General features: G+C 38.1%; 1 protein-coding gene across 1 annotated transcript in view; it reads left to right on the top strand.

Annotated features, from left to right (window-relative positions):
* The window catches only part of ENPEP (glutamyl aminopeptidase), a 52035-nt gene extending 39628 nt beyond the window's left edge, over positions 1-12407 (top strand). Inside the window, exons 14-20 of the mRNA XM_007425820.4 lie at positions 1650-1800; positions 3846-3919; positions 5230-5331; positions 5432-5602; positions 6366-6506; positions 8116-8197; positions 10417-12407. Coding sequence (XP_007425882.1) covers positions 1650-1800; positions 3846-3919; positions 5230-5331; positions 5432-5602; positions 6366-6506; positions 8116-8197; positions 10417-10575 — 880 coding nt within the window. The 3' untranslated portion in view covers positions 10576-12407. The remainder of the gene's footprint in view (positions 1-1649; positions 1801-3845; positions 3920-5229; positions 5332-5431; positions 5603-6365; positions 6507-8115; positions 8198-10416) is intronic.
* Positions 12408-25768: the final 13361 nt, after the last annotated feature.

Below are 25768 nucleotides of genomic sequence, written 5' to 3'. Positions count from 1 at the left end.
AATAAAAAATGTTCAAAAAATGTATTTTGAGATAAGAATAAAATGAGAGAAAAACATGTGTTGCATTAATATTAATGCATATGCTGTATTCAAATGTATATTTAAATGCTTGTGCAGGTGTGTGTGTGTGTAATAGATTAATATAGAAACAGAAAGAAGCAGAGTTGTGAATAAACAGATCTGAAACTGATATAGACCAAAAATGAATTGTTCTGTTCTTTCTAAATTACTTTCACATGCCTTATTCTGAGAGTAGAAGAGGAAAAGAGACATTCAAAATTAGCATTTCACATGAGAGATCTTTTTAATATATTTCCCTCCCATGTTTCAAAATGTATTAAAGTCCAGCCTTTTTAAAAAACACTGTGTTTGGTCATGGACATAAAATCTGCAAGCTATATCTTTGTTTACCCCTTTTTTCCCTTGCTCCTTTGTTTTGAAACAATGAAATGCCTGTGTTCATCACAGGAATAATAATTTTCAACAGTCAGTCAAAACCTAAAGGCCCATTCCTTTTGCTTCCCCTATTTTTAACTTTAGATGCTATCAGAATGTTTTAAAAATGTGTAACAATAATCATTCCATTTATACCCTGTGACCCCAGAGCATTTGCCCCATTCTGGCACTCAGTCTTTTCCCCAGTTCCCTTCCTTTCAGTATGCTATAGTGGTCAAAACTATAGGACCTCCAAAACTGGAGGATGACTGGCGAGGGCCAACTGCAAGCCCCAACTCAGTCATGATGGCTTATTGGGTTACTTTGGGCCAGTTACTGTATCTTAGCCCAACCTACCCCACAGAGTTGTCACTGGGTAGGGGGAATTGGAGGATGTAGTACTGTATGGGCTTCGTTGACCTCCTGGATCAATGAATAACAGTGTATATTGTTACTAACAAATACCAATACCCTTGCTGGTTCTACCAACATTGTATGTATGTATATATGTATGTATGTATGTATGTATGTATGTATGTATCTGTATACAAGCAGCAAGGTTATTTGTGATAGATTATTGTAGCACTAAACCACAAGAGAAAGGAAAAGCTGTTTGAAGGACAAGGTAGTATGTTTTTGAAAGAGAAAACGTGGACTGTAGCAGCTGCACTGACTCCTTGCTTTCCAAGTCAAATTCAAAGTGTTAGTTTTAACTTATAACTCCTTTACAGTTTGGGTCGTGTTACTGAAAGGTATGACTTAACCAATATGTGACCAACTAGGAGTTCCTTTCATCTCCTCAGGATCCGGAGGAGGCTGCCCAGAAAGGAGGCCCGGCTAGAAAGGACGAACCTCAGGGCCTTCTCAGTGGCAGCACCAATATTGTGCAATTCCTTCCCCTTGGAGGAGCAACCTTCATCCTCTCCAACTGCTTTTAAAAGAAATTTGAAAAGTTGCTTTTATAAACAACTTTTCTTGATTGACACTTTGTATTTATCATTTATGTTTGGTGGCTGTCTGGGCAATATTTTATGTAGTTTTATTGTTATTGTATTGCTTTTATGCTGTGTTTTATTAATTGAGGATTAGGTCATCAAATGTTGTGGGGTGGATAGAATTATAGTATCAAATAATTAATAAATAAATGATAGTCCATGGGATTTAATTTCCTGATAAGTTTTTTCATTTTCCTTGTTCTCCATTTCCCCTCTTAGAGCTGGACTTCTGAAGTATGCTGATGCACTGAACCTTACAAAATATCTGCAATATGAGGAAGAATACATACCATGGCAAAGAGCTGTAGTAGCCGTATCCTATATTGGACACATGATTGAAGATGATAATGCACTCTATCCCAAATTCCAGGTAAAGTTCCCTGTGAAACTGTATAATCCATGAAAACAACAATAAAATCTCTAGCCCTCATCTTCATTTACCTTCTGAAGAACTGACTGCATCAATTTGGACAAAAAAGTAGTACTACATTTCTGAAATGTATATTACAAGCTAAATGTGGGTTCTGCAACAAAGTGTTACTGTATGGAAGGTTCCTGTTCAGAAGTTCTATCTGCCCCAAATTGTATTCTTTTCACTGATATTCTGAATCGATTCTGTGGTTCTTTTTTGCAGCAATCAGCATTCTGTGAATACTAAACATGCTCCTTTGTTAGCAGGACATTTTAAAAGGGTTTGTCTTTTAGCAAATGTTAGAAGTGTTTGTGATGCTTATACAAATATAGTGATTCCTCCTAAACCCACCCATTTTTCTCCCTTATGAATGGATGGTGTAATTCTGGAGTGTGGATACTTGGAATATGAAAGACTGAAAGCAAAGTTGGCTTTATATTGCCTGTGTTAGTCTCTCTCCCACCCACACCCTTTGCCCCCCAAATCCATAAGCCATATGAAAGAAATACTTGTATTAGACCACATCAAAGTCACAAAACAGCATGTAAATGTTTGAGTTTTGAAGAGATTTGAAGAAGTCTTCATCAACAGAAAAGGGGAGGAAGAGAATTTGGTTGCTTTTTGAGTTATGTGCCTGCATGTAGTTACAATCTGATACAGAGCAGGAATAGGTGGCAGATATACAAATTGGTTTGTATCAAGTCATTTCAAATTTGCATTAATATTTCCACAGAGGCTCCCCAGAGTTGGTGAGGTTGATGATCATGATAGAAATGGAGGAAAGGAGCTTTTGATCTCTCATGTTTTAAACAAATAAATCCATTTTACTCCAGCCTATTTTCAATCTCTCAAAATACAGTAATTTTGATATTGGAAAACAGAAATAGAAAGAAGTTAGACAACTGAATTTGAAATAATTATAGGAAGGAAGGAAGGAAGGAAGGAAGGAAGGAAGGAAGGAAGGAAGGAAGGAAGGAAGGAAGGAAGGAAGGAAGGAAGGAAGGAAAAGAGGAGAGGGGAGGGGAGGGGAGGGGAGGGGAGGAGGGAAGGGAAGGGAAGGGAAGGGAAGGGAAGGGAAGGGAAGGGAAGAGAAGAGAAGAGAAGAGAAGAGAAGAGAAGAGACGAGAAGAGAAGAGAAGCGAAGAGAAGAGAAGAGAAGAGAAGAGAAGAGAAGAGAAGAGAAGAGAAGAAGAGAAGCAAGCAAATCTATTTTGGGGAAAATATAAAATTTTGTATGCTATTCTGGAATTAAGAATGAGTTGATCATGCTGTACAATGAGAAGTTTCAGGGATTCTAGAATTTTGCCATTTCTGTGATATGAGTGTCATTCATACATATAAATAACACAAATGATGTGCATTAATACTGCAACAGATTTTCATTATCCATCAGTTGACTGACATGAGATAAATTCAGATCAAACCCAACCTGTTATTAGAGAGATTTAATACCAGTCATTCTCAAGGAAACAGCAATCTTGTACTATTTCATTGGAACAATGTTGTTTAGACAACAGAATGCAGACTTTTGTGATAACAATGGTGCAGTTGAAATGTATGCGGTGGGAAGACTATCTGGCCAGACACAATGACAGCAGGATAAAGAATAACCTGCTTTTTTTCCTGAAGCCTCACCCATTCTAGTGACTTTCCAGTCACTGTCAAAGATCCATTTAATGCAAAGCCTCTGATTTTATGGCCTTACGTTAGCCCATAAAAAGACCATATTTTAACCATGCTCACTGTCAACTATTCAAAGTAACACATTGTTTTTATCAACTGCCACAGTGACAGCAAAACTCTCATCCATTTCAATCAGAACTGAACTCCTAATATCTAATATCAAAGTGTACAAATGTTGGTGGCTAGTACAGAAATGCCAATCAGCTGTTTACTGCTGATGGCTAATGACTCTGAGAGTTTTCCTGAAGGTAATTAAACTATTTAAATCTGATTGCTATGCAGAGATTCCAGCATGAACCATTATTGTTTCTGTTTTCCAGAAATATTTTGGTAGCCTGGTCAAGCCCATTGCAAGTAAACTGGGATGGAAGAATGATGGGGACCATATCAATAGGTGAAGCATTTGTTTCAACTACTTTATATACAGACTTGTTTTTGAGCATTGTATTTTGAGTATTATCTCTCAAATGACCCTTAAATGTCCCACTCGGCTGATGTTTATCAGCCCTTACTTTATTTGTAGGATCAAAGTTACAGATAAATGAAATCTTGTGCATAATGAGATTTAAGGATCCTATTTATGTTAGAGGAAGGCAGCCACCCTTGTTAGCATTAAACAGACAAAAAGAACTAAACAGCTGTACTAATCAGCTTTTTAATTGGCTGCGTGTGCATGAAACAGAGAGAAAGAATGTGGGGGTGAAGATAGTCTTAAAGCTTAGTGCCTCCAGATAAGGCTGTTTTTTTAAAAATGTGAAATTACCCTACCCTGTTTGGATCCTGTTTTCTTTCACTGGTAATTTGCCTGTGTTTTCTTGTATTGCTTCCATGTCCTTTAACCATCAAAAGAGAATATTTCAGCAGTGAAAGATGGTATAGCTGCACAATTCTTTTGACTGATAGTTCTATTAACGTTCCCTCTAGAATCACTCTTACTTTTATCATCAACCTTCACTGAAATCTGCCTCCCATAGTGTTTGATCCACCCTGGGACAATGTGGTAGGGCATGCAGTAATGTAACATTTCCCCAGAAGGAATGTGATGCAATGATCATATCAATATCCTCCAGTTTCAGAAGTTCCTTTTTATGATAAACATTTTGGTCATTTCCCAAAGTATCTGCATGAGTACATGAATGATATATCAAATATTGGGTCTTTTCAAGCATTTCACTGAAAGCTCGGGTACTTCCATAGGTTTCTGCTTCTGTCCCTTTCCCTTCTTGACCTTTCGGTGTCCAGCAGGAGATGTGAGAGGGAACTGGTCTTGTGTTTGCTTGAATGGGAGTACACCTCTCAGTGTGAGCTTGGATCCTGCTTTATTCCAATCCTGAACTGTACAAGCAGATGTATTTATATTCAAGCCAAAGTGAATAGACCTTCCCTTTAGACCTCCTCCTGAACAAATAAGAAACAGCACTTTATCTGAATGCCTGAAGAGAGCTTCTGTAAGTACTCTAGAAAATACCTACAGGAACAAAGACTGTGTGGTCTTTTTTTCTCCTTCCTACAATTCCTATTTTATATCCCACCTCTACTTTTCAGAAACCCCTCATTTTCAGAAATGGGTTGTCATGTGCCCTGCAGCACTGCAGTTTGAGGCTTGAATGTGTGTAGGTTTAATATGTATATATAGTTTAATATGTACATGTACAACATATTCCAAACAAATAAAACATACTTTTCTTTCCTCCTTTTCTCCAGCCTCCTTCGTGCAACCGTTTTGGAATTTGCATGCAATATGGATGACTCAGAAGCTTTGGGGAATGCTTTTACATTGTTTAATAATTGGACAAATGGAATAAGGTGGCTATATATTTATGTGCAGAAGCTTATGGTATCTGTAGGCAAAGTGAAGTGGGAGATAGGCCTCTTTCCCTAATGGTATTGTTCTCTTCCATGTTAGTCTAGATGTAAACATCCGTCTCCTGGTGTACCGCTTTGGGATGCAGCACTCGGGTGATGAGCAAGCCTGGAATTATATGTTTCAGAAATACCAAAACACAACTTTAGCTCAAGAAAAGGAGAAGCTTCTATATGGCCTGGCATCAGTGAAAAATATCACTCTGCTGAACAGGTCTCTTTAAATTATCTTTAACTTTGTGTATTAGAAGTGTTCATTTGCTGTTCTTCAATCTTGGTTCTCAAACAAAAAAGTAACCAAAAAGGGATGGTGGGGGAACTTGAAGCAGCGTTTCTGAGCATGTGCTTAGTGGGCAGAGATGTTTAGCAGGAAGCAAGTGAAGAAATCAGTGATTAATTTCCCAACAGATACAATGCTATCTTTCTAACATCCTTTCACCAATATTTACACTGGGACCATGGGTTATGGTTTCATATACACAGGATTGCTTAAAGCAGTAGCTTTCAAACTGTGGTTCGCTGCCTGTGAACTGCAGCATTCCTTGAAATTGATCAGGGAATTCTTTAATTGACAACAAGAATAATGGACAACTTCCCTAAAGCACCATGAGCTAACTTGACCTACCCATCTTGCAAAGTGGAACTGAAGGGAAGTGCAAGATGTGTTTTGCACAGTTTACATGGGCAACCATGACACCCATGTGATTTAGCCAGTTTCCTGAATCATAGCCAATGCCATATTTAATGCAGAAATATATTGTCTTAATACATCAGGGAGGGTTTGGTCTAATGCTTCCCACTCACCATGCTCCTTACATCTTTCTTGACTGATGTCTTCGGGACTCTGAGGTTTTGTTTTTTTTTAAGTTACTTACTTCATGTAAATTAGGTTGAGAAAAGCAGTTTGTATCTCATCTTCTATGCAATCCTAATGAGGTACTAATCATCAGATATAATTGCTTTGTTTTTGATTCTAGATTCTTAAATTGCATCAAAAATACAAGTCTCATAAGAAGTCAGGATGTATTCACTGTCTTGAGATATATCTCCTTTAATAGCTACGGCAAAACAATGGTTTGGGACTGGGTACGTCTCAACTGGGAATATTTGGTCAAACGGTAAGTGTCTGCTCCCTAGACAGTTCTCTCTCTTTTTTTGAAGCCACTTTAATTTTGTTGGGAAAAAAAATCCTAAATATAAGGACATCCAATTTTAACATGTCTAAGTGCCATCAAAGCTGGAAGATAAATTTGCTTCATCTTGTTGTTTCTTGTTTTGTGAAAACAGGAACACCTTAGATGGTTATTTGCATAATAAATTTAGAAATAGTGTTTATGCAGAACCTTCCCAAGACTTTGGTTGCATCTTTTCACATCACCTGCAGAAAAAGCAAAGTGCAGAGCTGCAGATAAAGCTGAGTCTCAAATCTCCAGGGCCTGATATTGATCATGAGCCATGCTGGAAAAGGGAATTGAAGAAGTCCATAAAAAGGTCATATGCCCCCTACCCAGATTCTGGGGTAAAAAAAGAACGTGTTTATTTCTATGACTGGAATTGCCTCTGGACTGTCCTACTCCCCTATGGAAATTGGAAAAGTGGATTGAAACAAAGAAGGACAGAAAAGGTCAATGTAAGCAAGATCAGGTCAACCCTTAGGCAAGCCTGAGTATTTTCTCTTGTGGCAGCAAATTGTTGGCAGAAAGCCTGGCTGCATCCCAGGTTCTGCCTTGTGGGGCTTGAAGGAGACTCTTCCATTGCTCGTGTGGAAGAAAGATGCTGCTGCTAATCTCCTCAGAATGAAAAGAGACGTATTTTTGCTCTTCAATAGCAGGAGGGAAAGAAAAAGATTGAGATTCTTTATTACAGTCCATGATCAACCTATAAAAATATTAATTAATTTAGGTAAGCATGTTAATCAAACTACTGCACATCTTACATATTACGTGACAAAACTTGACCACACTTAAAGAAATAGTATTGCTTGAGTCCAAAAGTTATACCTGTAAATGAAACTGATCAGAATGACCAGGGAATTTGGTTAGGTGCTAGGTTATCAGTTTATGGCAGATATCATCATAAAATGAACAGTATAATAAGATATGTCTGATAGTTTCAGTGCTTCCTTCTTGGTGTGGGCATTATCTAGATTGGAATGGAATGCCCTTATATCTCCCCTATGGAAGCAGCTAAACATCTTGGGCTAGCATTGTATCTAGACTATGCTGATAGTTTTACTAAGATTTACTAACCGCAATGCATTTAAAGCCTGTTTGAAACAAGCACCAGGGCTGCCTTCAAATTTTGAGGAGGCTTGACAAAATGTTTTCTGGGACCTCCTGTCCTAGGTTAGTGGAACTCCTTGCAGGCTTGTTTAATAGCAAGTTCTCTCTAATCAACACAAACAGTAAGCAAAACATTGTTTTGCTTACAGACTACTCTGGGGAAGGAAGCAATTTTAATTTTCTACATAGCCAGGAACACAGGTATGGAAATTAAAATGCCTGCTTCCTGCAGTGTACAGGATCCTGATTAGGTTCAGTCCCTACCCAGTGGCTATTAGCTGTAGAGATGATGGTGATGGTGATGGTGATGGTGATGGTGATGGTGATGATGATGATGATGATGATGATGATGATTCTGTTTCTATTAAGTAGTTTATCCTGAAAGCCAATATATAGTAGCCTCCATGTTTGCATGCATAAATATGAATATGTTCTTTTTTCATAGATATACTCTTAATGATAGAAATCTTGGCCGCCTAATATCAAGAATATCAGGCACATTTAACACAGAGCTCCAGCTTTGGCAGGTAAGGATGCAGCCTGGTTACCTACTGTTCAGCTGTCCAGTTCTCCAGATACCAAAGATGCTAAGATACTCTTCCCCATCCCTCTTCTAGGTGCAACCATCTAATGAGATGGATGTCAATGGATTTCTTGATTGTGGCACTAGGCACCTCATAAAAGCTTGCCTAGTTCCTATGGTATAGTCTTTTGGGCCTGTATATTCTCCTGACATTTCAAAAAGGGTTTTATTGGGCATTTATATAAGCATTAACTAGGATGATCAAACCAGAACATGAACTTGGGAACCGAAATCTGACAGAAATATTGCTCCATTTTTTGATGGCAAACAAAAGATTACAATACATACAGCAGTACCTTTCACCTCAAGGTTAGCACAGAATGCCACAGTTCCCCAAAGGACTATCTATATAATATAACTCAATCAACTATAAGATCCCCCCCAAAAAACAAAACAAAGTAAAATAAAACAACAACAAACCAAGCCAAAAAGTTCATATCCAGCCATGAGCCAAGTTCGTGGCAGCCCTCAAAGGTTAATAAAAAAGAGAAAGAAAAAGAAAAAAGAAATTGCAACCGTTGCTGGCAATAAAGTTTCCTAATCCAGCCTAAATGTATTTATTTGCAGGACTTATATGACCACCTATCTCGTGTAATTTCTGTTTGTTTTCCCCATTTGTCAGAAGGTCATGTTCTTTTCCACTCTTTCTAGTTTTCCTGTGAATAATCTCTGAAAGTTGTATGACTCAGTTTAAGGTTGGGAGCAATTTAGATTGAAGCTGTATGTGGAAACAGAGTTGGACCTGTACATACCCACAGTATGGCCATAATCCAAACTAAGCAACACTCTAGCTGTTCTTAAGGAAGAAAAGAAATGTAGGAAGTTGTATCCAAGAACGCTTGCAGAATGCATAATTGGCCCTGACCTAGTAATGCAATATGAATTATGTCACCGATGATCTAAACTTGAAACCATATGGAATATGGGCAGCTCAGACTTGCATTAGTTTACATTACAGCTATAGCCATGCTAGTTTGTCGTACATTTCTATGCCATATTAGGACGGTGCCTGATCCACTCTGAAGGGTAGACCCAGCAGTCGGTCAATAGTTTGTCTGCTCTGTGACAGTCCCTGGTTCAGAAACATGATTCTAAAAAAAAACAAAAAACCAGAGCTTGGCCCTTCCATCAGCTAGAATAGGAGGAATGTTAGCAACTGAGTAACTTTAAAAAAAAAAAAGTCAAAGCAAGATATAAATAATACAAAAGCTAGACCATTATGAGGGGGTGGCCCATGCCAAATTTAGAAATCAATTCGAGGACTTTCAAGTTATGCTACCTTAAAAATCTGTGGATCTTTTTTTTTTTTAAGTAGCACAAGATTCTTGCTTTGGGGCAGATGATTTTGCAGCAAAATGTCACTTTCACGAAGAGTATCTATGGCAAATTTAAGACAGGTAGATGGTGGAGTGTAAAGAGAGGAGTCAATGATGGTAACATTTGATGATGCACACCTTTTGCATCTGATATTCAAAATCATCAGAAATCTAAAAGATTGGCTCACTGATCTTTTCCTATCAGCTAGTTAAGAGAGTTCATCAAACACTGTCGAACAATCCGTAAGGATGAAAGTCTAGTAAAAATCAGGTGGAGTGAATAGTAAAACTAAGGTTGTCTGTGGCCCTTAAGATTTCTCCAGATTTCTGCTGATATGACTGAAAAGGGTCTGATTGCATGAGTCACTTAAACAAGGATCACTTTGAGCTGAGGGTGTACTTGTTGGTCACCAAATCCAATCTCCTCCTTTTCTCCACCATGGTATTTCTTTCAACCAGTAAATTTTAGCATGACAACCACAGTGTGCTAAAATTCCAGAACAACAAATCAGGAATGGAGTTTGAAATCAAAACAAGGTGTAATAAAATTGTTCACTCTATGTCATGTAAATTATAATCTGTTTTGAATTACTCTGATCTGCTTCAGAATTCAGGATTCATTCCAAATCTATTGCATAGTTTTAGACCAGATGCATAACAACCCAACCAGGTATAACTGAGTTCAAAGCCCATTTACAGAATATAGGTGATGATTAAGTATTGGCTTGTAGCTTTATGAAAATGATGTACCCCTAAAATTCTGCAAACTGGAGATACATGAAACTGTTCGGTCTTCTGGAAACCAGTTCTATTACATTAATGTTTGCACATGTTTTATCTTCTTAAGATGGAAAATTTCTTTGAGAGATATCCTAATGCTGGAGCAGGAGAAGCATCAAGAAAGCAAGCTTTGGAAACTACAAAGAGCAATATTGAATGGCTAAAACAATACCGAGATGAGATAGCAGCCTGGCTTGAAAGTTCAACTCCACCAAGCCTTGCATAATTGGGTCTCACCCTTCATGAAAATTCTTAGGATTTTTTTTTTTTTTAAAACATATCAACGGTGGTGATTTGCAGAAATATTACATTCAGATTTTGACAAAGCTGCCAACTTTGAAATACATTGATCTATTGAAATGTATATGAAAACTAGCCAGTCATTCTCAAATGTTCCTGTAAACATTTCTTGTCTCTTAGAACATTTGTTCTCATTTTAATTGGACAAAGTGTAAAATCATCATTTGCACATACATAATTATAGGATCTCCATTACCTTTACGAGCATTACTGATGTATGTACTTACCACATAACCACCATTCTGAAAATAAATCCTTTCCTTATACAAAAAACTTCTTATTCCATGTGCTCAGGAGGCCCTGCCAAATAAAGTTTCATAAAATCCATTCCAAAGGGTGGGCTTTGCCTCCATTCAGAAAAAAATAGATAATATATATATATATATATATTCTCAAAGGAAATAAAAGCACCAGCCTGATTTTTGGAAACAAACCACAAACACTTTTTCTACTATATATATAGAGGGAGATAGACTGTTATTGTCATCAGTCATTTTTGATATTTCATAGATGGATTTTTGTAGTTTAAAGCTATTATCCTAAAGTGACTTTGAAAAACCCATAGCTCTGAGGAAGGGTACATCCATGGCAAGAGGAAAATGCATATTCAGAAATCTCAGGAATCAGCAACATTTCAATTGGTGGACATTGCTGTATGGCTTTGCATGGGCACCTAAACTTTTTTTAATGTCCAGCTCTCACCTCCAGGTCTCATATGATCTCACACACATTTGGGCAATCTTGCAAAATTTCAGCCATTTGGGATTGGATTTTAACAATGGAAAATGGCCAGGATACAATTTTATAAACAAATAATTTAATCTGAAGTTTTTATGCACAACATATAAAGAGGATGTGAGTGCTGCAGCACTCCTGGGTGGCTGTATTGTCAGTCCCTGGAATAATCAGCACTCTTGTAAATTGTCAGCCACACTAGATAGGCCAGAAAAATAATCTCCACAGGAAGACTACAAGTATACTTCACTGAGATAGGCTATAACAACAGAAACTTGCAAGCCTGATTGTGCTCAACCAACCCTCCTTCTCATGCCCCAGTGAAACAGGGAGAGGCTTGCCTGACTTGCTTCCAAATACCATCTTGCTTTGCGGAACTTAAATAATAATTCAGCCCTCTTTGCTTATGCAACGGTTCTTGCATATTTCTGGTAAAGTCATCTCCCTTACTGTCTACCTAAGTACACAAGCAGTCCAAATCATTACAGTACAGTTTGATGTCTGCAGCTGTAGGAGAAGATAATCTGACTAGAAAAAAAATCTGTAGATTTGGTTTGGTAAGGGTATGAATGTATAAATATATATCATTTAAATGTAGATACCTGGACTTGTTTAACATCATGAATCTAAGCACTTATTTTGAAGTTAAGCTATACCACGTACACATTACAAGTCATCATCAGGATGCTGTTTAAATCAACTTTCCTTCTCTGTTGTAATGTTTGCAAGATTTTTTAAAGAAAAAGATTGTCAATATCATGGAGAAAGCCTTCATGTCCTATCAGCTGCTATCAAAAATGTCTATGGGGACATGGAGATTCTCTGCACCACAGCTGCAGTGCCCATTGTCAGATTTAAACCGAGCCTAGAAGTAGTTGGTGTTGTGGGAGTCACATGCCAGCTTCCACAATTTGCTTGCAACTTAGAATGCCAACATGTACTGCCTGAATGCTATTTTGATGTTCCAAATTGTTTATTTTTATCAATGAAAAATTAAATAACAGAATATTTCCAATTTTAAAAGTTTCGTTTGTCCCATCTTTTAAAAAGAACTATGTTTGGATTAGATTATTATTGAGATTGGCCTTCAAAATAGTTCAAAAGCTGTAGTTGATAGAGTATGTTATTGAGGTTCTAATTTTAAGCAAGACTTAAGCTAATTTGTGCTTCTCTTTCCTGGTTTTCTGTATGCTCCTGTGTCCAAACCAAGATACATTTCCTATAACTCTATTAATATTCTGAGTGTAGAGGATTAGCCTTAGCTAATGTGATGTCCTTTCTAGAAACAATAGCCAGAAGTGGGAAATCTGGACAAGGACTGTAGTGAGCCGAAGAGTTCCACTTTGAGGGGTGAAGCTAAAGAAACATGAGCTGTTTCACAAGAATTCACAATGCAATATATCTCAACAACAAGCTATATGCTCACATAAGTCTTGAATTGTCCTGTCTAATGTCCCTCAGGATCACTTTTTTAAAAATTGGGGGACAAGGTCCTTCCAACTCCCACAGCTATATGGGAATAAAACAACCTCCATATGCAATAAAGGAGTTTTTTAAAAACCTGCATGTGAAACATGTATGTGAAATGTTCTAAAAAGTAGCTGGGGGAGTTAAACTTCCTATCTCCCTACCCACATACTGCATACAGATCCAGAATGCTCCACTATTCTATTCTGAATGAAATAAAACACTACTGGGCCAGATGGGACACAATCAGCATATGTTTTAGTTTGCCTTTTAATTTACTCTAGAACAATCACTTGCTCAAAAACTATTCAGCAAAGGAGGGAACAAACTGCATGATCTTGGATGTAGGGACTCCTCACCCACAAACTTATGAAAGACAGTAATCAGACTGGAACTATATTGCAGAAGTAAGAGGGCTTCAGTGGTTTGTCTTCCTGAAGTTCTTTTTCATGTTTTGTCTATTCTGAATGCAATTTCCACCATAAAAGAAGACCCTTTCAAAAAGAAAAAGAGGAAAAATGAAACAGTTGAGTATTAATAAAGGTGAAAGAAAACACACTGCAGAAAGACTTATCGTGGAAAGTAACCCTTCCGTAGCAGGTAAAACCAAAAAATCACCTGGTCACCTGTGCTAGATTGATCAATTGATAGATTGCTTATGTGGCATCAAGTCATTTGTAGACTCTTAGTGACCACATAGATAGATTTTCTCCATGATGTTCTATTCCTAACCTGGTCTTTCAGGTCTTCCAACCATGCACTCATTGCCACTGTAACTGAGTCCATCACCCTTGCTGCTGATCGTCCTCTTCTTCTCTTTCCTTTCACCTTTTCCACCATTACAGCTTCTCCAGAGAGTGAGGTCTTCACATAATGGGTCCAAAATAGGATAATTTGAGCCTGGTCATATGTGCCTTGAGTGAGACCTCTGAGTTGATTTGTTCAGTGATCCATTGGTTTGTTTTCTTGGTATCTCAGGAGTCTCCTCCCACCCCAAAGTTCAAAAGCATCAATACTAGTCCTATCCTGCTTCTTCAAAGTCCAACTTTTGATAGGTGATATCTCTGCTTCCTTTTCTGAACTGTTGAGGAACATTAACCTTTTGTAAAGAACTTTGAAGTTGTTTGAATAAGCTACAGTGACTGCAGTGCAGAAAAGTAGGAAGGTCTTTTGCTCATTCACTCTGTGGAGTGAATAGCACTGGATAAATCCACACAGGAAAGCGGGCATTGCAACTTTGCACAGGTATGAAAAATACCCCAAACCAAGTCTTAAAAATATGTTCATAATGGCAAACATTAGTTTCTGTAACAGCAGTTCTCAATGTACCACAGTGTTGGGGGACTCAGAAGTGGCCTCAAGGAACAGATTAAATCACCTTTATAACTTTAAGTCTGTAAACGTGTTGTAAATGATAAATATATAATAGTAGAGTGCAATAAGCACATGTACATCCATGGAAAAATTGGTCAATGAGACCCAAATTCTTTGACAAAGAAGTTGGTGGGACTTCAGCTTTGAAAGGTGGAAAGCCACTGCTCCAGTACATCAGAAAAAGCCATGGACATCTGCAGGTATGGTCAGGAAAATCAGGATGGCGGCCATCATTACTTCCACCTGTTTTTGATGAGCACACATAAAAAAATATGTGGAGCTTCAACTGCACCACTGTGGCTGCCATCTTGACTTTAAAAAGTCATGCACTACATCATACAGACACCCCTGGAATGAGCAAATAATGTCAATTTCAAAGAAAATAGCCCATGTGAAAGCACCCTGGCCTGGTTCACAAACCATGTGAGTAGCTGAAAGCAACCCATCTCTTCTGCAAGCTATGGTAAAACCACAGTAAAAATCTAAGAACCTCCTCCACAAACACTTTTGCATGAAGATTCCACATGGATCCAAACTATCATGGTTCTGCCAATTCCCACCCTTGTTTATCTCGCCTAGATGGAGCTTCTGGATCATACAGCCAAGTTTACCATTCTATTCACTACATCACACTGGATCATGGAAAGGGAATGTGTTTACCTCCTATGGTGGCTCATCTTCCATGGCTCCAAGTGCTCACTGGTGAATAAATCAATATGGTGAATATAGAGATGAATACTTCTATCAATTTGATCTTGCTCGGTTTATTAGTTTTCCAGTTTTAAATTTATTTCATCCTATGTTTGTATTTGTTTGCAATTTTCAGTGAAAATCTGCTTCCAATTTTATGCAGTTTTGGGCACTTTTTTTCCTAAGATACATAATTTTTTATGGTGAAAAATGTACTTTTTGCAATATAAACACAATTTGCACAGATTTAAGAACATGCATTTTTGTAATTTTCATAAGCACACATATTATTGCATACATTTCCCCCTATATACATATTTTGTATATATGTTTTTGCTTGGGGAAATCACCATAAATGTCTAGAACCTGAGAATATCAAAAGATCATTGCGATTAGTTAAGACTGCATTTAAATGTAGACTTAATACAAGGAAAAATGTATTTATTCCTACTTTTGATTGCATGTTTGCTAAAAGAACAAAAAGATTAAGTAATTCTAATATTCCAAATCAAAAGAGCAAACTGTATTAATATAGTTGCAAGTTTGCAAACTTACCTTTTATCATTATGTATTAAGAGCAACCTCTATTGGCAAAGAAGAGTCATTACAATCAATTAACATTTTACGCTGCTTTAATGTTTAATTCATAGGCACATATTGGGGGACACAACCTTCCTGAGATTGGGGGCCACACTTCAAAAATGAGCATAGCCAGGAAAATCTAAATTTATTATGATGGCTGATATTGTGTATTTCATAATATCAATGTCACATTAAAAATTACAATTTGATATTCATGTTGGAAGGGCCCCCGGGTGTTGCATAAAAAGTTTTGGGGTTCACATAGCCCTGAGGCTGTAAGTTACAAACCCTTGTTTTAAATAAACATTAGCTGGAATATCTTGTATTCTTTTCAGGATTATGGTGTTTACTATAGTTTCATGTTGCCATCCTAACTTGCGTTTTACAGGCTAATTTTATTTTTAGAGGCTTCTCCTTGATTAATAGAAACTGAAGATAGTAAATAATCCACTGTTTGCTGACGGTTTAGAGCAGTGTTTCTCAACCTCAGCAACGTGAAGATGTGTAGACTTCAACTCCCACAATTCCCCAGCCAGCATGACTGGCTGGGACATTCTGGGAGTTGAAGTCCACACCTCTTAAGTTGCTAAGGTTCAGAAACACTGGTATAGATTATACCTTATTTCAGGGCAGAACTAATCATTTTGTTTAGCAAGAACCAACTTAGAAAGACTTCAACTCCCAGAATTCCCCAGTCACACATCTTCAAGTTGCCAAGGTTGAGAAACACCTGTTTAGAGGACTGAGTCTTCTATCGTGATAGGTTTTAAGTTTTCTGGCATAGAGCTGATCTTTGACAAAACGAGACAAAAAACTGGATCGGGGTTCTGCAAGAATTTGATAGGTTCCATGAAAGACTAAGGGGAGATCCCTCAAATGCAGCCAGTTTTCTGTCTCTACAGTTTTACTTCCAGATCAGAGGTTCCAGGATTTTTTTTTTCCTTAAGTAACAGGTTCCACAGCCTGAAAAAGTTTGAAAATCCCTGGTCTGGATGTTGCCGTTAAGCAGCTTTCTCAAAACACACATAAAACACACAGAGAGAGACTGTTCTGGTCTCATTCAAGTCATGTCACAAAGTCTAAAACTAAAAATAGGCCTTTAGGTGTCCTTCCCCATCTTGGTGTCCTTGAGTTGTTGGCTAAACAGTAACAACCCCAGAAGGCATTTGCAGAGGAGAGTAGGAATGATAGCCTGACACATCTGCAGGGACATCAGATTGAGGAAGACGATTCAGATGTTGTTAGCCCTAGTGATAATGGCATCCAACCATCGCTGAGCACCGCACAATCTGAGTGCATTGGTGCTATAATTTCACAGCAATGGCTGGATGATACTAGAAGTTGATTGTACCAACCACCTATGATGCTATCTCTACTCCTTTGAAAAAGATTTATTTTTGTTTTCTTTTTCTGCTTAGGATTCCCCCCATATAGCAACTATCCAGCATGTTGCATAGAATTAATGGAGTTAATGGAGGCCTGGTTGAGGCCCCTGACGTTCTCCTGCAGCTTCTTCACATGATCATCTTCCTTCTATAAACCCTTTTGATAAACCTGTCTCTAAATGTTCCCTAATTTTGCTTCTCATCCAGCAGCCATTCTGTCAAACCACAGCCAGAAACATACAGAATGGGCAGGGAGGGGTGCAGGGAGGAAAGGAAAGCAGACTCGCCATTAATTCTCCTGTTTCCCTGGGCTTTAACTTTAACTGTCATCTCATCAGGCTGTGGAAGAGGGGGAGACAGGAAGCAGAGCCATTCCATCATTTCAGAGGAGACTAGTCACGTTAGGTTCTTTTTCACTGCAGTTTTCATTCCAGCTGTTTGCACAGGAAACTACTGGCTGCATTACAGACAAACTACAGGGCCCTTAGGAGAACCTTATAACATTAGGCAGCAGAACCTGGATTTTCTTGTTTCCCTTGACCTCCTCTTTCATTTTTCATCTTTTTGTGTTTTAAAGGACTGTCTTATTTATTGTTCTGTGTGTCACGGGCAGGGCTTGTGAGGGGTGGTCAAAAAGTCAAGATGATAGTTATGACTGTGTGAACAAAGTCCTGCTCCTCTTTTGTGTGATTGCATCATTGTATCAGTGCTTTTGAGGTAGGCCAGGTCAGGAAACAGACACCACTTGAATTCTACTTTATTGATATAGGCTATACAGTGACCGACATCCTTTATTTCAGAAAGCTATCCTTTAGATTTATTGAATTTAATTATTTATTTTCTTGGTTCTGCCCTTCAATTTTCCTTTGTGAAGCAAAGTTATAAACATAAACTTTTTTTTTTAAATCCTTATGAACCTCTTTCAGATGTGCCCTTTATTTTCCCCCAGAAAATACGGTCACTGTAATAATAACAGAATCTTGGAAGCCTGACAGGGTTTTGCTCCCTCTTGTATCCAAGAGACTCAAGGCAGACGAGTCTTAACTTTCTTCTTCACTCCTTCTTGTCCTTCTGGACTAAGCTGATTTTTTGTAATGGCTGATGCATACTTTCTTCAGGGCTGCCTCTGTACTCTTCTAGAGGTTGCAACTATCACCTTGACTTTTTTGACCACCTGAAGATGCCCCTGGTCATTGGGGAAGGTGGGAGGGAGAAAGCCAAGAATCCCTAGACCTTTTTCCTCCCTTCAACTTTTTAATAATGCATTGCTTCATTATATACATTATTCCTGTTTTTATTGTCAGTTGCTGTGAGATACTTTGGCAAAGGAAGTGTTTTACACATATATTTAATAAAGAAAGAAATGCTACAGCCAACCTGGGGTAGCTATTTGGCAACAGGAGTTTTCTACTAGTTTTCCACTAGTTCTTTTTTTAACAGGACCAAGAGAGATTTTTCAATCATGCTGGTAAGTTTTCTTGAGTTGGTATTTTATTTCATTTGTTAAAATTTCATTACTTTGTAGCTGCTATCCTCTTCACATAAAATATTTGATATTTAAAAAAAAATTAACTTGCCATTTTCATTCTTATTTATTATGGTTAGTTATTATTTTTTTCTATAATTTTTCATAAAGCAAAAAAGCAATGGCTTTTTCTCATGTTCCAGAAGCCTTTCTCTCTGAAAAGCAGGAAGCAGATGCTTTAAAACAGAAGTGCAGAGCTTCTGGATTTAGGGCTCCAGCCCTGAACAAATTAAAGTTGTTTTAATGAACCATGTTAATTTAATGAACTGTGTTAAACACTGTTAATAACATTATTCCCCATGTGCTGTTTAATTACATCATAAATCACCGCTGAGTAACAAGGGTCTAGGAGTTACTCCCAAAGTATGTGGGGCTTCTGTAGCCTTCGGAGATGGCTCCAGGAGTGTCCACAAGGTATGGCCAGAAACGGCAAGATGGTGGCTGTGATGGTGCGATTGAAGCCCCACCTGTCTATCATGTGTAACACTATTGGGGCCGCCATCTTGATTTTTTTTACCCTGCTCTGTGAACACCCCAGCACCTTTAGCATGACCCCTGCCTGTCAGCAATTATTTAATATTTACTGTATCTCTTGGCTGCCATCTAGTGCCTACCTGAATATTTTATAGCCCAGATATCGCATACATAGACTCAACAGAAACAAATAATAAATAATGCACTCCTGAGAATTGTTATTTTTACGTGCACTGTGTGAGCTTTGAAGGAAATGCTGAATTGAAAGGCTGCAGATGTTAACTACAGTGGAAAATGTTGAGTTTTCTATTAAATGTTCTATAATACTACACTGTTCATGCAATTATCTTACCAGATACAATAAATAGATAACTATGAAGAAGCAAAAATGGCCCTTACTAGATATTAGAAGTAATTCATTCCAACAAGCATACCAGCAAGAAAGACAAATGCTTTACAAATATCATAATACCGGATAATTGTGTGATGCAAAGATATCAGACGATTCTTACCAATGCTTCAGATGTAGCTTCAGAAAAAAAGCCTTAAGCAACAGAGCAAGAATGTCTCTTAATTAAAAAGAAAAAGAAAAGAAACTACAGCTGAATTCTTTTAATGAAAAATACCCTAAAGATTCTCTGATTCATGTTATGGTATTTTCACTTTAACAAACAGCCAATTAAACTGTTTAATACTGTTAAAACATCCCATGAAAGCTTTCTTGCAAAACAAAATCATACATACTGATATATATTAAAGCATCAAACATAGCTGCCATCATCTTCTAAATAGTGCCAAGGGACTCAAATGACAAAGAAGTAAAACAGTTGTTGTTGTTGTTGTTGTTGTTGTTGTTGTTGTTCAGTCGTTAAGTCATGTCCGACTCTTTGTGACCCCATGAACCATATTGCGCCAGGCCTTCCTGTCCTTCACTGCCTCCCTGAGTTTGCTCAGTTTCATGCTCATTGCTCCAGTGACGCTATCTAGCCATCTCATCCTCTGCCGTGCTCTTCTCCTTTTGCCTTCAATCTTTCCCAGCGTCAGGGAAATGTTGATGTTTCTCCCTGCAATCTTAATTCCAGTTTACAAACAATAAAACAATAGTAGCGTGTACCAAAAAGAACGTCATAATCCTGTCAGAGGGGTCTATTGTAAAAACCACTAGAACTTTGGGAAGCTTCAAAGGCAATCTTCACTTTGACAAAAGTTCAAATGAAACACCACCCCTGGAAGATGCTTGGCACAACAATGTACCCCCCCAAGCATCTAAGAGAGTATGGAAACAACCAGATTGCTTCACCTGTCTCTGCTTCAGATGCCCTCTCCGCCTTCTCCTACAAAGGTTATGCTACTGGAGAAGGGTGGGAGAACCTTTATCCTGAAGTGTGTTCCTGGGTGCTTCCAGGCTTCGTGGTTTCAGCAGGTGGGGTAAGATTGCTCATTATCATGTCAAAAGTAGTCTAGCATGAAGCACTCCTGATGTGCACCAAAGATTTTCCAGTCTCTTTGGGATTGGTCAACAGTCCAGAAGAGGCAAATAGCATGTCCTCTATAGTAAGGGGAAGTGAGTGATCAGGAGGAAGCAAGTGGCAAGTCTTCTGCAGCATTTGCCAAGGGAGAAGGCAAACAGTCCACACAGGCACCATTCATCTCTTCCTTTGGTAAGCATTGCGGAGCAAGCTCTGCTCAACTCCTACAGACTTCTGTCCAACAGCTTCATGCACTGAAGGACTTCCAGGTTGGGTGACTTCAGGGCATACTATGGGCCATCCCAACGTTTCCAAGCCTGGAGATTCTTGAACCAGCAGTGGAAGAGAAAGCTCAGGCAAACGATCTCCTGCAGCACTGGCCTGAAGGGTGTCCAGGGCCACTGGATTGTTATATTGAGTCAAATCAGGTAGGCCCTTTCTTTAGTCAGTGGGAATGATGTCACTACACTTCACTCCATAGAATCATCGTGTTGAAGCAAATCTAAGTCACTTCACACAGACCTAATACCTGCAATGGACAAACCACAGTATAATCAATATGTGTTTTCCTTACAAGAAACAAACACTAGTTTTGAACATTCCTCTCTATTTTAAAAATACTGTGCTGGGGAAGAAGACAATGCTATTTGAAAAAAGAAAACTAAAGCCTTCTTGAGTTCATCAGGCTCAGGAAGAGACAAGTTCTGCCTAAAAGATGCAAATTTAAAGTGGAATAACCTAAAGTTCCATTAATACCAATGGAAATATTAGATGGCTAGAGAGCATTAAATAGAATTTATGCTGGACTCTTAAATTAACACACAATTCAATGATAGGGTTACATCTGCAGATGTCAGTTCTATTGTGACCTCACTAGAGGGAGCAATTCATTTTGAAATATTAGTATTTGGTTTATAGGAAAGCTTTCAAGGCTTACAATTCAAAAATTATTACTGAAATAAACAGAGATTTGGGAGTAGGAAGAGAGAGAACAGAGATGACAGGAAGAAAGAGTAGTACCACAGTATATAAAAATAAATATAATGACACGCATTCAGAAGCATCTGAAAATATCCAGTCCTGCCAAAATTCATTTTGAAGCTGAAATATTTTGGTCTAATATATATACTTCTGGGTTTTCTAACTGGGATGCTGATGTTAGTCTTTTACCACCAGATTTCATTCCTTAATAAGTTTATCTGATTGAAGGAAACAGTTCTCACTGGAACTATACTTTAAGCTTGATTTTAAGAAACCTGTATCTTAATAGCATCATGGAGCAGCTTTGTCTGAAAAGGTTGATTAAATAAATAATAGCCCACCTTGGAAAACAAAATAAATTCCAAATAACTGACCTTTTTTAGCCAACAATAGGACTGAAAGTATGTCAACATTTGCTTTCTAACCTCTATTCAAATGTAAGGCATTTATGACTACTGTAAACATTCATTTAGGACTGTGGCTGAAGAGGCAAGGCCACAGCTGAGGTAATATGTTGGTTTTACTGTCCTAAATGACTGCTTGTTTTGAGGCAACATTTTCAAGGCTAATAGTCTGATCAACAAGCCTGTTCTGGTAAAGTTTGAGACTTAAGGCAATTTAATCACATCAAAGACAACTAAAACTAAATTGTCTAAATCCTGAATTTCCCAAAAATAGAGTGATTCTGTACACTATATTTTCTGAAATTTTCAGAATTAACCAATGTTAATGTGATACTTTTCATTTAGGTCTGCTTTCTCACAAATGGATCTGAAAATATTTACATGGGCTCTAAAATATTTACATGTGCTATAAACTATTGAGGAACTGCAATGTAACTTATTTTGTAAGTCCACATTTCCCATACTAGGTAATATATTGAAATCTTATGCTTATAGAAGACACCAAAGGAATTCTTCTTTTTCTATTTCAGAAATAAGGACCATGAAGCTCTTGATCTATCATACTGTGAAGAACAGGAGAAAGGATTTGTAGAGGGAGAGAAGTAAAGCAGATGGATCAGTGGAAGAAAGGAAATTTGACCATGTTAAATTTTTTTTTTTTTTTTTTAGAATGAGCTGTTCCTTCTCTAGCAATTTACTAAGTGGGAAGGAAGAGACATTTCTTGGGTAAAATAGAAATAAAATGCAGGTGGAAGAGGAAATTGTCGTACTAGTGCTAATAGTAGCAGAAAGAAAAGAAGAAAAAAAGGATTGTCTTACTACCATCATACCCATTAGCAAATTCATCCCTCAGCAGCAACAGCAAGAAGAGTGTTTTTGTGTTGGCAATATCTTGATTTAGGAATAGCTCTAAGTATTTTCTATATTGGTGTGGCCTTGTCACAAGATGATCAGCTGATACAAATCGGGAACATAAAATTTTGCTACAAACAATACTGATCTAGAAAGCTCAGTGGCTTAACTAAAAGTAAGGCTGTTTCTTAGGTTCACAACATCCTTATATTGATGCTTTTGTTAGGGTAGTCTATAAATCTAAGGCGTCAGACTGGGAAAATTGATATATGACATCTTGCTTTTTTCTGTTTTTTTTCCCCTTCAGGCAAGAAAGAACAACTGAAAATTAAAGGATTACGTTGAAGACCATACAAAATGTATGGCTGAATAAAAAAAAAAAGGGGGGGGGGGTCTTTAGGGTACTTAACTAAAAACATCCGAGCAGTAAAAAGTTAAATCTGAACATGGATATATTTTTTGGAAAATGTCTTGGTTTAGTTGTAAATTCTTTTTACCCAGGAAGGCTAGGGAAGCTTAAGATCCTTGGCCTTCAGGGGATTTCAGAATGGGCCACCCATGGAGAAAGTTGAAGTTGGCACCTGCAGTATACCCATTACAGTGCAATCTTTAAAAAACTTCCCAATATTGCTATGGGCTTCCTTATGGAAATCAAACAGACATGAAAGTGACTGCTCTGGTTGATACGATCTGGAAGAGAGCTAAGGCATAAATCATGATGTTACATTCTTTAAAAGATTGGAATTACAAATTTTGTTTCATCCAATCAGCCAACTCTGGTCAGCTTCTATAATACAATTGCTCTTAAATTCAAATGGATATAAAGAGATAGATGTATCCCTATAAGGATTGGGGCCAAAATCTGAAGACAGAATCCACAAAAATGGGTCAAACAAAATAGGTGCCTTTTACTTCCAATAGTGAACATTTGTGGGTATGTAAGAGGGAGAGACAGAGGGAGATGGTGGCTCTTAAGAGGTAGGATTGGGTACCTATGGACCTTGATTCAGCAGTTTGGAAAACAACCTAGTTTACTTCTGAATTATTCAGAGCCATCCCAGCTCAATTCAGTTTGGTCTTGAATTGTTACTATCAAGCCACCCATTAACAGTAACTGAATATTGTTTCTACTGGGAGAACTGTGGCACATGGAGGAATAGTAACTCTTTCAAGAAGATGACCCTTGCCAAACATTATGACAAAGGCTTAAAGCATAGAAATGCAAACATATTAGGACTAGTACAGTGTTTTGATTATTTGTTTAAGGGTTTTAAAAAACTTTTTTTTTAGGGAAAAGGGGGCTTCTGGGTTTAAATAAACACATTCTAAGAGCAACGTTGTCAGCCAATTGAGCAAATTGTGGGCTGCTGCACAGAAGCAAGACCCAGCAGGACTGTGAAAGGTGCACCAGAAGATCTATCCCCAAGGCAGAGCTGATCCCAGGCCAAGTTATGAATTGAAAAGCCTGACAAAAAATACTGAAAAGTTGACAAATGTTGGAATGAAGACAAGTGAACCTGGCTGGCAAACAGACTACTAGGCTGGAGTACCAACTATTGGCCATATCTAAGTCATGCTTGCAAGGTTTTAAATAACCAGACCAAATCAGAAGAACTATTGATTATCAGATATTTGGGGACACTATGCTCCTTTCTTCTTTTACTTTGTGGTATTCAGCAACTCATCATAAGCAGCCCTGGCACACAGGCTTCAAGACTCTTGATAATTTCTCATTTTTAGTGTTTTGTTCAAAATCTGGGATCCAAACTTGACACTAAAAATGAGAAATCATATAATGTCTACATCCAAAGCAATTGTAGTCCATGTCACTTCATGATCTAGAGAAGATGACATACTAGTGCTGCTATTCTCATTCCCTGCTACCACTCCATTTCTAGACAGAGACGGACAGAAGGACAGACTGACAGACATCCATCCATCTGTCCGTCTGTCCATCCGTCTGTCTGTCCATCCATCTGTCTGTCCATCTGTCAGTCCATCAGTCTGTCCCTCCATCTGTCTGTCCGTCTGTCTATCCATCTGTCCGTACATACATCTGTCATCTATCCGTCCATCGCGCGGACCAGACAGAGGGACAGACAGACGGACGGACGGACATTCAGATGGACAGATGTCTGTCCATCCATCCATCCGTAATATAGACCAGCCTTTTCCAGTCTTGTACTCTCCAGCTACTAGCCAGAAAACCTAGAACTTATATACCTTCACATCTGGAGGACAAGCTGCATTTTTTTAATGTTTCATCAGAGGCAAGTTATCCAGCTGCAAACAGACCCTTCCCTGACTTCTATCAGCCATAGAAAAAGAGGTCAGAGAAGAGCTTTCTCAAAATAATCGAAACCAAAGACTTGTTCAGTGATTCTGAAGGATATCCACAGGGTGTGGTTAAAAAAAGTCAGGATGATGGCCATGACTGAGCAATTGAAATTCTTCTTGTTTTTTATGTGTGTTGTATGCACACAGGTCCCATGCACACATATGCACATCCCTGATTTTTGAAACATTCTCTGATAAAAATGTATTGGAAAAGTACTTTTGGCAAAACACCAGTACATCACGTTATGCATGCCATTTGTGTGGCTGCTCCTGAAGTTTAGCTTTTCCTCCACGAATCCCATTCTCTGACATAATTTTCTTTGCCAGAGCTGGGTGGAAGCACTCTGGCCCTTGGGGTGGATTAGGTTCCTTGCATCTGCCTTAAACTCACAGATATGATGACAACAGGAAAAAAAAATGTTGGTACAAGTTCACAAGAGCACAAGTACATTGATACGATTTATTTTAATGTAAGTGTCATAATCCTGAGAATGCTAAGACTTGGATTTTACTAATATAAGTAGGCATCAGCACCTGAAATAATTGAGGGGGGCTTGGGGGGGAGAGAAACAAAGTTGATGTGTAATATATCACTGTAACCTGCCTCCAAATACACATAGAACACTATAGGACTCTAGGATGTGTTTGTGTGTATAACCAAAGCTGTATTACTGTACTTTCCCAAATTGTACAAAACAAGTGCTTGTTTTAATCCTAATTTGTTGAATAAACTATAATAGATTAACAACCTGTGTTTCTGAACTCAGAATGGAAACTGACTCCCTCCCTCCACCTGAAAATATGGCTTCGGATGGGCAGGATTTTCCTTCCGTGCTGCTATGAG

This window comes from Python bivittatus, unplaced genomic scaffold (genome assembly GCF_059951505.1).
Source record: "Python bivittatus isolate LINGU-HERP-01145 unplaced genomic scaffold, Pbiv_v1 ctg000070_np1212, whole genome shotgun sequence".
Taxonomy (NCBI): Eukaryota; Metazoa; Chordata; class Lepidosauria; order Squamata; family Pythonidae; genus Python; species Python bivittatus.
Note: the sequence above shows the minus strand (reverse complement) of the source record. Positions and strands in the feature narration are given on the sequence as shown.